The sequence below is a fragment of the Phyllostomus discolor genome, chromosome 12 (assembly GCF_004126475.2).
Source record: "Phyllostomus discolor isolate MPI-MPIP mPhyDis1 chromosome 12, mPhyDis1.pri.v3, whole genome shotgun sequence".
Taxonomy (NCBI): domain Eukaryota; kingdom Metazoa; phylum Chordata; class Mammalia; order Chiroptera; family Phyllostomidae; genus Phyllostomus; species Phyllostomus discolor.
This window is the reverse complement of record NC_040914.2, coordinates 23005342-23019340: the sequence shown is the minus strand read 5'-3', so window position 1 is coordinate 23019340 and position 13999 is coordinate 23005342. Positions and strand designations below refer to the sequence as shown.

The following is a 13999-nucleotide window of genomic DNA, read 5'->3' as shown; positions in this document are numbered from 1 at the left end:
AACAAATTCACAATTCTCAACAACTGAACCTCAAAAAAAACAAAAACAAAAACAAAGCAAAAGCCCTGGCTGGTGTGGCTCAGTGGATTGAGTGCTGGCCTGAGAACCAAAGGGTCCCTGGTTCAATTCCCAGTCTACAGCACATGTCTGGGTTACAGGCCAGGTCCCCAGTAGGGGGTGTGCGAGAGGCAACCATATGTTGATGTCTCTCTCTCTCTTCTTACCCTCCCTCTCTAAAAATAAATAAAAATATATTTATTTTAAAAAGCCAAAAACTAGAACAGAAACAGATTCATAGGAATGGAGATCACATGGAGGGTTATCAGTGGGGATGGGGAGGGAGGAGAATGGGGGAAAAGGTACAGGGAATAAGAAGCATAATTAGTAGGTACAGAATAGACAGGAATAATATAGGAAATGGAGAAACCAAAGAACTTGTATGTACCACCCATGGACATGAACTAAGTGGGGGGATTGTTGCAAAGAATGGGGGTACTGGGCAGAGGGGTGCAAAGGGGAAAAATGGGTCAACTGTAATAGCGTAATCAATAAAATATACTTAATAAAAAGAAAGAGTCAGCACAAATAATCTGGCATAAGTATATTCTCAGACCAAATGCACCAGAAAACCAAAACTTACTACTGAGAAAGAGAAACAATGCTCACTGGTAAAAAGTTCAATTTACCCCTTATAAAAGTGTTTCATTTATATGCACCTAACAATATAGCCTTGATATGTCTACAATATAGGTGGACTGAAAACAAGAAGAGATAAACAAATCCAAACTAATAAAAGATTTCAACGTATCTTCCCCAGTGACTAACAAACAGGATATCAACAAACAAAATTTATGAATTATCATTTGGGAGAACATCAAAAATATTTCATAAGTAGCAAGAAGTGTTCAGAGAAATTTTAACACTTAAATAAATGGAAAGGTTGACTGTGAAGGTGACTGAGAAAATCAAGCACTTTAGAGATACCATGTCTCCCAAATACACACAAGTATATAGACCCAATAAAACTTCAGTCAAAATCCTAAACTGATTACTTTGTTAAGACTGATACACCTCTAAAAAACAAAGAAAAAAAAAGTTGAGGGCCCTGGCTGGTGTCGCTTAGTTGATTGAGTGCCAGGCTGTGAACAGAAATGTTGCAGGTTTGATTCTCAGTCAGGGAACATGCCTGGGTTGTGAGCCAGGTCCCCAGTTGCGAACATGCAAGGGGCAATTGTGTATCTCTTGCACAACAATGTTTCTCTCTCTCTCTTTCTCCCTCCCTTCTACTCTCTCTAGAAACAAATAAATAAAGGCTTAAAAAGAAAGTTGAAACACTTGCTGTATCAGTTATGAAGGCTTAAAGTTACTTTAGCTGTGACAGTACTACATGTATTAGCATAATAGACAAATCAGCCAAAGGAACAAAATAAAATGCCTATGAAGAGATTCAGGCATAGATAAAGATGTGATGACACAGGAAGCTCTGCAGAGAAGAGGTTAAGTATGTCCTTTCAAAATGTGGTTAATGGACAATCAGATATACATGCTGGAAGTAGAGGATGAGAAGGAGACTGAACTCCACCTCAGAACACACACACAAATCGTTTTAGAGAACACTCAATCTCAATGGGTGAGGCACATAAATAAAACTAAGATACATGGAAATTTCTCAGTGTCAACTTATGGAAACATCTTTGAAACAAGCCCCATTTTATTATTTACTTTATATTTTTTAAATTATAAGAGAAAGTTTATTTAGAAAGTTACAGAGGTAGTAGAAGTGAGTCAGCAGGGTTGCTTAGGCTCAGGAAACAAGTTACAGAAGCAAAAGCCCCTTAGAGCTTCGGGGAAAGGCAAGGGTAACACCCCTGGGGAGAAGGAGTAGAGCAAGAGGAAGCCACAGGCTTGCTTCCCAGAGGAAGAACACCTAACCTGTTTAAACAATAATGAAACAAAAACACCTTTTTGTGAGTCATATGTGAGAGACCTTCTCTGGAACTCCTTAAAAAGTAAAAATAAAAAAAACTATGCATTAAGCAAAAGTCAGACATTAAAAAAATGCATGTGTATGATTGATTGATATAATTAAAAGTAGGTACAAGTAAATAAACTATGAAAATTATGCAGGATTAATTATATGATAAAAGTATAAAGAAAAGTATTAAAGTGGTTGGCATGGAGAGAAAATGGTAATTACCTTGGGTATGAGGAAGTAATTGGAATGGGGTTCACAGAACACCATTTGAAGTGCTGGCAGTGTTCTCATTTCTTGACCTGTGCAATGACTCTCTCTCTATATATAAAATGTATACATGAATATATAATTTATAAGTATATAATTTGCAAGTATATAAACATAAACATATATTTATCTAATTTATAAACATATAATGTATATTTTATACATGACATATACATACCTTATATATTTATATATTATATATACAACATGTGTGAACAGTACATATATACATATACATGTAAATATTGCTTTTATACTGATTAAATTACAGATCTTCTAAATTAACAAATCAACTGAAGAGCTCAACAATGCCAAAAGCTTGTCTCTTAAAAACACCAATAAATATATGCATTTGTAGAGACAGATTTGAAAGAAAACTGGTCTAAAGTACACAAGGAATTAATGGAAGACAGAAATCATATTAAATAGATATTTTTAAAAAGATTTTATTTATTTAGTTTTAGAGAAAGGGGAAAGAGACGGAGAGAAATATGGATCAGTTGCCTCATTCACCCCCACCTGGGGACCTGGTCCACAACCTAGACATGTGCCTGGCTGGGAATTAAACCGGCAACTTTTCAGTTTGCAGGCTGGCACTCAGTCCACTACACCTCACCAGCCAGGGCTATATACACATTCTTTTAGCCTTAAAGCATACTATAAACATTTTTATGTCATTAAATTTGAAATTCTGGATTAATCATAATTTTATAATCCTTCCCTCCTAGATACTATTAACTCTGGACACTAGCAAGTGAATTTTCTGGGTAGGCAACAGGGCACAGATGACCACTAACACCCCACTTACCTATTTTGAATTGGAGAGTTGAGCCAATGCTTTGAGATATGAATAAACTGTAAACATTAGAAATAAGACAGAAAATTAAGGTTATGTTCCAACAATGTTTCATCAACATTCAAAAAGAGATTCAGGAATTACTTATTTAAAAAAGAAAATGGCCTAGGCCAGTGTGACTCCGTTGGTTGGAGCGTCTTCCCCAAACCCAAAGGTTGTGGGTTCAATTCCAATGGGATCACTAGAGGCTGTGTGGGTGGGAGGTGGCCAATCCTGCCTCTCTCTGGTGTCAATGTATCTCTTTTCCCTCCTCTCTATCTAAAGCAATGAAAAAAAAAAGTGTCCTGAGGTAAGGATAAAAATTAAAAAAGAAAATAAATAAAAGAAAAAAAAAATGTTCCCCAGAATCCACTAAGCAGATTTCCACTTATGTAGTTCCCTAGGCACTGAATGTACCAAGTAACTAAGCTCATTTCATGGTAATGCAATCACTAGCAATGAGAACTGCAACCACCACTGTTGACTAAGACAGACAAGGACTTACTAACACACTGACACATGAGTCAGAAGGATGGATATTAAATAAAATGGAGATTCTGTTAGCAAAGAAGAAAGTGTAAATGTATGTCAGGCAAGTAAGCAACATTGTCTACTACACATTCAGAGATGAGAGCAGGTGTTGGCAAATATTGTCTGCAAAAGGGTGTGTGTGTGTGTGTGTGTGTGTGCGCGCACACACACACACAATATTTTCTGCTTTGAGGGCCATAGGTCTTGGTCACAAGAACTCAGTTCTGCCTCTGCAGAATGAAAGCAGCCACAGACGTTGAGTGACAGATAGGCATGGCTGGATTGGTCTCTCCACTGTAGATAGTCAACCCATGGATAAAAGGCTGAAAAACAGAGGACTTCTTCCCTATGATCTACTGCTTTCTCTGAGTTTTTATATCTAAGCTGTATACCCTCAAAATAACAGCACACACACCTAAACCACAAAATATGTATAAGAATTTTCACAGCATTATTCATCATAAGGCAAACTGCAAACAATACAAGTTTAATTAACAGTAGGAAAACCCGCCCTGGCTGGTGTCACTAAGTGGACTGAGCGCGGGCATGCGAACCAAAGGGTGGCTGGTTGGATTCCTAGTCAGGCACATGCCTGGATGGTGGGTCAGGTACCCGGTAGGGGCGCTGTAGAGGCAACCACACATTAATGTTTCCCTCTCTCCCTTCCCCTTCCTCTAAAAGTAAATAAAATCTTTTTAAAAAAATAAAACTATATTTTTTAAAAAACAGTAGGAAAATCTGCCATATACTAAAGCTATGGAATGCTATAAATTCCATTCCGTCCGAACAACTGAAGTTTGGAACCTCAACAATAACACCAGCCCAGGGTCCTGGGTGTCCAACGAGTCAGCTTCAGGATCAAGAGACTCTCCGGATAGACAGTGATCACACACACCCTTATAATTCCGAAACGTACACCAGACGCCCTCAAGTGATCACCATCCACGCTGGCCACATCAACTGTTAAATGCTGAACCTGACAGAGCGGCCATCCTAAATGCCACCTCCATCCATTACAGTGACCTGCAAAGACCATCACAGTCAGGGAATGGTCGTTGATCTCTGTAGACCCTTAATCGCATGATGACTCCAAAGGATCCCCAGCCACAGAGAGGCGTGTGACACCTGGTTGCTCCCAAATACCTAGGCACTCTTAAAACCCCCACTGGGCCCAAATACACCACTTCCCCTTTGCGACGTCAGGTACTCTGTGACAGACAAATCTCCCAGGAGGCTTTTTTTTTTTTTTAAGGTTTTTCTTTTTTAAAGAGAGAGGTTAGGAAGGGTGAAAGAAAGGGAGAAAAACAGCGATTGGTTCCCTCTCTCACACCCCCAACCAGGACCTGAATCGCAACCTGGGCGTGAGCCGAGGGAAAATCAACCCTGTGACCTTTCAGCTTGCATTCCGAGGCCACCCCAGTCAGGGAAAGACAAACTTTCTAAAAAAATACTTCAAAAGACAAGAGCATACTGACCTGATTTTCTCCAGCCTGCTTGGAGAGCCTAAACGTTACACTTCCGCAAACTGCTTCAGCTTAAGGAAAAGTCGCCCAGACATTTCGTCACCCTATGGTGGCCGAAGATGGTCTGAAGTATTTGAATAAAGGCAGGCGATTTGCATCCGGTGCTCCCGAGGCTACGTGTCAACGTGCTGTAGGCAGTGTTGCCATGGGGACCGCCATGCTGGGAGACCTGACAGTAGTACAGAAGGCAAATGTGACTTTGGCACCAGCAGCCAGGTATGGCTGGAAAATGGGAAGTTCCTGAAATTATCTTCTTTCCTGGCACTTGTACTCCTGTGGAAAATGAATTTATTTTCAGATTCGAGCTTCTGGAGGCAAATACGGAACGAGCTAAATATTGTTAGGCTGGCTGGACAAAGAAGTCATATGTTTGCAGCCTTTACTTTACATTTTGTATAAAGATTTTTTTTTTTTTTTAAGTTCTGAAACGGCCGGGAGCTCAGGTGTCGGTGTAGTAGCAGAGAAAGAAATCCTGCAAAGAGAAAAGGTCATGCACTTGGTAAACGGACACCGACGGGAAATCTCTGCCGTTCAATTTCTTGCAGGAACTGGTTTTTAACAACAGAAAGATTTCTAGAAACTGGTGCAGTGTGAGGCTGGCCATCATCAACCAGGGTAAAAGAGCGGCTAGGAGGAACTGAAGTTGCCATTGAGATGGGGGCTTTGGGAAAAAGCCACCAAAAGGGAGATCGGTAAAGGTCCAGAGCTGAACCCTGGCTGGTGTTGCTCAATGGATTGAGTAAAGGGCCTATGAACCAAAGGACCCCGGTTTAACTCCAGGTTAAGGCACACGCCTAGGTTGCATGCCACCTCCCCAGGAGGGGGCGCATGAGAGGCAACCACACATTGATGTTTCCCTCTCTCCTTCCCTTCCCTCTCACTAAAAAAATAAAGTCTTAAAAAAAAATCTGGAACTGATGAGAAAGGCACAACTAGAATTAAGAATCCAACAATAATGAGGTGAGTTGCTTTTTGACCAAGTTCCCAAGATATGCCAACATGGTAAGTCTTTTTAACAGAACATGCTGGGATAATTGCATATCCAGTTACAGAAAAATTAATTGAGCCCCTTAACTCCAACGATAAACAAAATTAAATTGAAAGTAAATCACAGACCTAAGGATGAGAGGTGAAAGTATAAAACTTAGAGAAGCAAAAGGGAGGTAATTTTACTGAACTGAGTTAGCTAGAATTCTAAATAAGACAGATAAAGGATTAGTCATAGAGAAAAAATAATTAATTGAACTTAATTAAAATTTAAAACGTTTGTACTTCTAAAAACAACATTTAACAGGGTGAAGAGTTGAGCCATCAATTGGAAGAAAATATTTCTACGTTATACATCTGATAAAGGACTTGTTTTCAAAATGTATAAAGAACTTGCAAACCCACCCTGGCTGGTGTGGTTCAGTGGATCCAGCCGCCACCTGTGAGCTAAAAGGTCGCCGGTTTTGATTCCTGCTCAGGCACATGCCTAGGTTGCAGTCCAGGTCCCAGTTGTGGATGTACAAGAGGCAACAGATCATGTATCTCTCACACATTTCCCTCCCTTCCCTTGCCTCTGAAAATTAAAAAAACAAACTTGCAAATTCAACAATAATAAAACAACCATCTAATTAGCATATGTACAAGGTCATGAAATTTTCTAAAACTGGATTGTGATGATGATGGCACAACTCTAAACTTACTGTCAACAAGTTGTACAATTACTATGTAAATATTACACATAACTTATGGCGGTAAAACTGTTGAGATGAATTGCCACTGTGTAGTACAAAATTTGTAGGGTATGAATTTAAAAAAAAAAACCACCCAGTATAATTGCAAAATTATAAACAACCTAGGATTAAAAGTAAATGGAGCTGTCTGAAACATACAAGAGAAAAGGTACTAACAAGTCAAGGAGCAAGAAAGTAAGAATTTAGTTCTGGGTGATTTGGCTTGGTGGATTAGGTGCTGGCCTGTGAACTGAAAGATCTCCAGTTCAATTCCCATTCAGGGCACATGCATGGGTTGCAGACCAGTTCCCCAGTTGCAGGTGTGTGAGAGGCAGCCCATAGATGTTTCTCTCCCTTTCTCCCTCCCTTTCTTTCTAGTTAAAAGTAAATATTAAAATCACTTTTTAAAGAAAGACTTTAGATAATGAGAGGATCATAGTACAAACTGAACATAATTGAATTTTGTTTTTCAAGTATACCCCACTTTAATGCAGACTTTCTATGTGATTCTAGTTACCATCCTACTAGTTCACACATAATATTATTATAGCCACTTAATATTAATTACATATAGATATACATAAACATTTTATGTTTGTTATGTTTATGTTTAAATTAAAATTAGATTATAATCTTTTGCCAGTTTTACTGAGGTATAATTGATATAGATTATACCTACTTTTAATAAGCTTTTTATTTTGGAAAAATTTTATGTTTACACAAAAGTCACAAGGTACTACTATAAAGAGCTCACATATACCTTCATTCAACTCCCCATTCTGTGAACATTTTATATAACCATGGTGCATTTGTCAATTTGAAAAATTAAGACTATATAATACTCAACAAAATTAGATTCTCCTTGGATTTCACAAGTTTTTCCACTATCATCCTTTTTTTTTTTGTCCCAGGATTCAACCCAAAGTACAATATTGCATTTAGACATCATGTTTCCTTGATTTTCTCTGTTCTGTGACCACTTCTCAGTCTTTCTCATTTATATCCTCAATTATTTTGAGGAGTACTAATCAGGTATTTTGTATATTAATCCATCTTTTGGTTTGGTCTAGGTTTTTCTCATTAAACAGGGATTGTGAATTTTAGAAAAAACACCATGGAATTTAAGTCTCTTATCACACCATATCTAGAGATAGAAAATAGCAAAATGATTTAATGTTGATTTCCTGGTAACAGTAATATGTGCCAGATTGCTACACTGAAAATAGCAAAAATAATTCTGACCAAAAAGAACCATCAGACAGGGCTCATAACATATTTTAAGACTTATAGGTAGTAATAGTGTTTCTGAAGGATAAACATAAAAATAAATGGAAGGGAATAGAGGTCCCACAAAAAAAAAACATAGAAATCAAATACACTCAGCTGTTTGACAAAGGTACAAAGGCCATTCAATGGAGAAAGGATACACTTCCCAACAAATGATACAGGAACATTTAGAGGTCCATAGGAATGCATAAATAAATGGAACCTCTACAAATTTATCAAACAAGACTGATATCCAGAACATAGAAAGAATTCATTGATCCTTAGAATTGTGCTTTTAGTCTCTATGTCATTTAATTCTGCTCTGATCTTGGTTATTTCCTTCCTTCTGCTTGCTCTGGGCTGTCTTTGTTGTTGTTCCTCGAGTTCTTGTAGACATAGGGTTAGGTTGTTTGTTTGGAATGTTTCTAACTTTTTTAGGTGGGCCTGTATCGCTATGAACTTCCCTCTCAGGACTGCCTTGGCTGTGTCCCATAAGTTTTGGGTTGTTGTGAATTTGTTTTCATTTGTTTCCAGAAACCTTTTGATTTCTTCCCTAATTTCATTCTTGGCCCATTCATTGTTTAATAGCATGCTATTTAATCTCTATGATTTTGAGTGTTTTGGGCTTTTTTCCTTGGGGTTGGTTTCTAGCTTCAGTCCCTTGTGATCTGAGAAAATGCTTGTGAAATAAGCCAGGCAGTGAAAGATAAACACCACATGATTTCACCTTTAACAGGAACCTAAACAACAAAACAAAGAAACAAGCAAAATATAACCAAAGACACTGAAATACAGGACAGGCTGACAGTGACCAGAGGGGAGAGAAGAGGGAATTTCAGGGGAGAGTGGGAAGGGTTTACAGCAACAAATTTAAAGGACACATGGACAAAAACTAGGGGAAGGGTGGTAATGGGAGGGAAACGGAGAGGGTTGGGTGGATGAGCTGGATTGGGAGTAAAAGGGAGAAAACTGTACTTGAACAATGATTAAAAGAAAAAAAAAGAATTCATAAAAGTCAGCAACTTTAAAATCAGGCAAAGACCCTGAAAACACACTCTATACAAATACAAGCAAATGGCAAATAAGTATATAATACAATGGTCATCATCATTTCTTCTTAGGGAAGTAAAATTTTGTACTGTGATGTGCTTAGTACAATTACCCTGCCATTAGAATTGCTGAAATCAAAAGACAGAAAAGATGAAATGCTGGTGATAAGGTGGAGTAACAGGAGCTCTACTTGCAAGAGACAATGCAAAAAACTATGGCCACACTGGAAGATACTTGAATGAATGTTTATACACATGATTTCAATTTTTACAAAGGTAGTATTTTTTAAAAAAATTAATGAAATGGTGTCACTAATGAGTAAAATTTAGGAAAATAGTCATTACTTGTGTCCAATACACCTGAAAGAAAATATTCAAGAATAAATTATGTTGTAAGATGAACAAAAGTTTTATTATTACTTGCAGATGCACCATTTATCACAGTGAACTACTCTTATTTGTGAGGACTTTGAGGAGAATGGATGTAGGAAATAAATTTTTTATGAGTTTATTGCAGCCAAACTGACCACACATGCTGAGGAGCAAGATCTTAATTTTTCTAGGAGATAATTTTTAATAGAAACCTTGAGAAGGGACTGGGATTAGAAAGACTTAAAAGGAAATGTTTCCAGCATCCAAAACCTGAGCCTCAAAACATCCACTGGCCTGGGCCTATGGGTTTCCAAACTTCCAGACTGCTATGTTCTTGAATCCAAACAGACCCTGCACTTCCCAAATAGCAACCTCAAATTAAATACGAAATTTACCACAGAAACTCTTTTCCACTGACACTGTTCCTTGATTTTTATTAGATTTAGATTAAATAGCTAACCTAGATGACAAGCTAGGTTCACTGCTACACACCTCCCGCAGTTTTCCATCATGAAGCCTAGCAGGGTTGACATAGAGACCTTAAGCCCTGACCATGAGACCTTCAGTTGATCATCTCTTCAGATTAATCCTTAACCAAGAGCTGCAAATGCCCAGATCTTTCTACAACCCCCAAACATGGACATTCACATGACCTCACAAGCCCCTCACTCAGGATTCACATAGAATCAAGCTCATCAGACCTTGAGCCTCTGCACTGGCAGCTGCCAAAGGCTGAACTCAGGTATCAAACTATTTCTAATTCAGTGCTCTCTCCCCAAGTCCCTCCTTTGCTATCTCTAAAAGCACCAAAAACGGCCAGGAGGAATGTGTGGCCAGGACTCTGGGTCATTTCTGGAAGTCCAAATTCTGTCTTTGCACAGGTTCTATGACCTCATAGAGTGTAATTCTAAATTTTGATTGCACTGGCCATAACGGTTGCTATCACTCTGCTGGGTAGCAGAAAATAGAAATATCTTATGGGCACCACAGTGCCTTCCTCTCTTTACAAGAGATGTTCACAAAGACAAAGTTACTGAAGTTCTTAGAGGCCAGAATCCATTCAACCTGGCATAAGATGAATTATATCCATCAGTTTGGGCAAAACAGGAAGTTGACCATGCCCTTGACTTGTTAGACAGGAACACCTAGGGTATATGCAGTTTCCATGATGATGTCCATATGGCAGAGAAGACCCTACAGAGCTTAGGGCTGGATCTTAGGTTGAATTCATTTGAGGTCTGTTTTGGAAAAACCCACAGTTCAGTCTTATTCCTGGGTTTCTCCTTTCCTCTCACACTACTTCCACCATCACAACACTCCTGGTCACCAAAAGTGCATGTACATGTAGAGGGGAGAATTCCCCACACCAGAAATTCTCTACAACACCTGGGTGTCCTACAATTTAGATCCATTCACACACGAGTGTCAGATATCATAGATTAAGGCTTCAGTACCACAAGCTGCTTCCACCCCACTGCAGATGCCAATCAAATGTATTAACTCTCCAGGTTACCTACTTCTTCCTTGGTTTCAAATAGTTTCCCACAATCCCTCCTCCAGTTCAATTAATTTGCTAGAGCGGCTCATATCACAGACTCAGGTAAACACATGCTTATGTTTACCACTTTACTAAAGAATATCATAAAGGTTACAGATGAACAGCCAGATGAAGAGATACACAGTGTGATCTCTAAGAGGGTCCCAAGCACATGAGCTTCTGTCCCCATAAAGTTAGGGTACATCACCCTCCCTAGACTTGAATGTGTTATTCTACGACCTACTTTAGGAAGATTCATATTAAGAAGACGGCTAAGTTATGAGCTACCTAATCCTCATCTTTTATGAAAAAGAACTCTTTGCAAAATATTGAAAATACTAAACCAGAAAATCTTTCCACAGGTTTTCTTCCCACCCCTGGATGCCTCATCCATGGATGACAACTGCCCAGCATAGAGCTCCTCAAATGAGTTCATTCCATGCAGTTTTCCAACTAGAGTGAGGAAGATGTACTGAACTGGACCCCAGAAGTGTAGTGTTGAGCATTACTGACTTTTTCCTTGTCTGTTTTTAGAAATGAATATAATCATCTAATAAGACTCCTCTGATTCAAAACCCTAAGTAAATTCCTCCCCCTATGTTATGATGAAACACAACACCAACACCTCAGTGAACTTTTCCATTCAGAAAAGAAAAAGGAGGTGCCCAGAAATCTCTGGTCCACTGATGATCCGTGAACACACCAAGTTCATAACAATAGAAAAACAAAAACCCTTGGGGAAAATTTTAAGATCCAGGTAAGAAGCTACAGCACTGAACACAAATGCTTACCTCTAAAACATTCAACAAAAATTATGGCAAAGTTTAAGGCAATTTGCTCACATTTGAATTTGTCCCTGCCCAGGACACTGCAGTGAGATACAAAAGAAGAGAGCTTCACGATTCCCAGCTCTTCCCTTGGAGGAAACTCAAATCCAAACCACAGTTAAGATACCATCTCTAATCCTTTACAGCAACTGTCCTCAAACACAACAGAGACAAGTGTAGGCAACATGAGGGGGAATAGCAATCCTAGCAGACTGTTGGGAATGTAAATTGGTGAAGCCATTATAGAAAACACTGCAAAAGTTCCACAAAGTACTTAACAAGGAAAAACCATTTTCTCAGGACTTCCTAGTTCAGGAAATATGAGGTCTGTCCAGAAGGTATCCAGCCATTTAATATGAAAAATAAATACATTTATTGAAAAATATACAAGATATATAAGAAACATTGTACATAGGACAATGACGCTTCTGTCCCCTTCAAAGTAGGCACCTTGGGACCTCACACAGCTCTCCCAATTGCCTTCAGCTGCCCCATTGTATTTTCCTTAAATCGCATTAATAGCCTGAAATCTTTTCCCTTTCAAAGGTGATTTCAGTTTTTAGAAAAGCCAGAAGTCGCAGGGCACCAGATCTGGGATGTAGGGTAGCTGAGTCACCTGGGCAATTTGATATTTTGCCAAAAAACACTGCACGAGACATGACGCATGAGCAGGTGCATGGCCATGATGAAGCTGCCAATTACCAGTTTCCCATAGATGAGGCCTTCTGAATCATCCAGATAAGTTTCCAGGGAGAAATATTGAAGCTTATCACAAAATTTCATGCAGATTTGTTATTCTACTTGTTCAGTCATTTTGAATTCAATGTCTACACAGTATACATGCTCACCCAATGGCATCTACCACCACAATAAGTAGTGTAGTGAAGTTGTCATTGTTCACACGTGTGGATTCCAGTCCATTCTCCTTTGCTTACAGGTGACATCAATGTCGTCCAAGCCATTCTTGTCATATAAACAATGGCTGGACTTTTTCCAGACAGACCTTGTACATCCTCAAAAAGAGAATCACTACCTTGAAGACTTCCGGCCAAGATGGAGGCACAGGTAGACACATTGTGCCTCCTCACACAACAAAAAGGACAACAATTTAAAAACAAAACAACCAGAACTGACAGAAAACTGAACTGTATTGAAGTCCAACAACCAAGAAGTTAAAGAAGAAACATTCATCCAGACCAATAGGAGGGGCAGGGATGTGTAGGCGGGTGGAGAAGACTCACAGTAAGGCAGCAGCTGGAGGACCAGGGCGGGCAAGGCAGCAGCTGGCCAGCATGGCAGCAGCTAGTGGAGGCAGCGGTCCCACATTCGCACGCAGGTACACCAGGAGGAACAACTGGGGAGCGAGACAGACCCAGAACTCCACTACAGAAAAATAAAGCCTCAAATCATTCATTGAAAACACCTGTGGGGATCGAGTCAGCAGCGGGAGCAACTCCCAGCCTCACAAGAGAGTTTGTTGGAGAGACCCACAGGGTCCCAGAATGTACACAAACTGACCTACCAGGAATCAACACCAGAAGGGTCCACTTTGCTTGTGGGTAGTGGAAGAAATAACTGAAAACTGGCAGAGAGTGGAGCAAGTGCCATTGTTCCCTCTCTGACCCCTCCCCCTCATACAGCATCACAAGGCAGCCACAAGGGATACCCCGCCCTGGTGAACACCTAAGGCTCTGCCCCTAACTACGTAGCAGGCATGTGAAGAAAAAAAAATGGCCCAAATGAAAGAACAGATCAAAGCTTCAGAAAAAATACAACTAAGCAATGAAGAGATAGCCAACTTATCAGATGCACAGTTCAAAACACTGGTAATCAGGATACTGACAGAATTGGTTGAATATGGTCACAAATTAGATGAAAAAATGAAGGATATGCTAAGTGAAATAAAGGAAAATGTACAGGGAACCAGCAGTGATGGGAAGGAAACTGGGACTCAAATCAACACTTAGGATCAGAAGAAAGAAACATTCAACCAGAAAAGAATGAAGAAACAAGAATTCAAAACAAAAAAAATGACGAGAGGCTAAGAAACTTCCAGGACATCTTTAAATGTTCCAATATCTGGATTATGGGGATGCCAG

The 13999-nt window shown here is 39.3% G+C and overlaps 2 protein-coding genes and 1 long non-coding RNA gene across 8 annotated transcripts in view; 1 reads left to right on the top strand and 2 right to left on the bottom strand.

Annotated features, from left to right (window-relative positions):
• Positions 1-13999, bottom strand: part of LOC114511123 (zinc finger protein 350-like) — a 200292-nt gene that overhangs the window by 21965 nt on the left and 164328 nt on the right. The window contains exons 1-2 of one of the 3 annotated variants that reach the window (XM_036013247.1): positions 5084-5141; positions 3051-3097 (exon numbers count right to left, since the gene is read on the bottom strand). The exons of 1 other annotated variant lie outside the window; for it this stretch is intronic. The gene's annotated coding sequence lies outside the window, so the exon portion shown is untranslated. Of the gene's footprint in view, positions 1-3050; positions 3098-5083; positions 5162-13999 lie in introns of those variants that run through there. One more of the 3 variants, XM_036013246.1, reaches the window with a different exon arrangement.
• ZNF350 (zinc finger protein 350) overlaps positions 1-13999 on the bottom strand; it is a 182586-nt gene that overhangs the window by 11213 nt on the left and 157374 nt on the right. The window contains exons 1-3 of one of the 4 annotated variants that reach the window (XM_028529793.2): positions 5084-5192; positions 3051-3097; positions 2198-2293 (exon numbers count right to left, since the gene is read on the bottom strand). The exons of 1 other annotated variant lie outside the window; for it this stretch is intronic. Coding sequence is in view for 1 of the 3 variants with exons in the window: in XM_036013232.1 (XP_035869125.1) it covers positions 3051-3159 (109 nt within the window). In the remaining 2 variants the exon portion in view is untranslated. Of the gene's footprint in view, positions 1-2197; positions 2294-3050; positions 3187-5083; positions 5193-13999 lie in introns of those variants that run through there. 2 more of the 4 variants (XM_036013233.1, XM_036013232.1) reach the window with 2 other exon arrangements.
• LOC118497767 lies at positions 5612-12178 on the top strand. The gene is made up of 2 exons (XR_004900302.1): positions 5612-5746; positions 11436-12178. It is a non-coding gene; the product is annotated as an uncharacterized LOC118497767 (long non-coding RNA).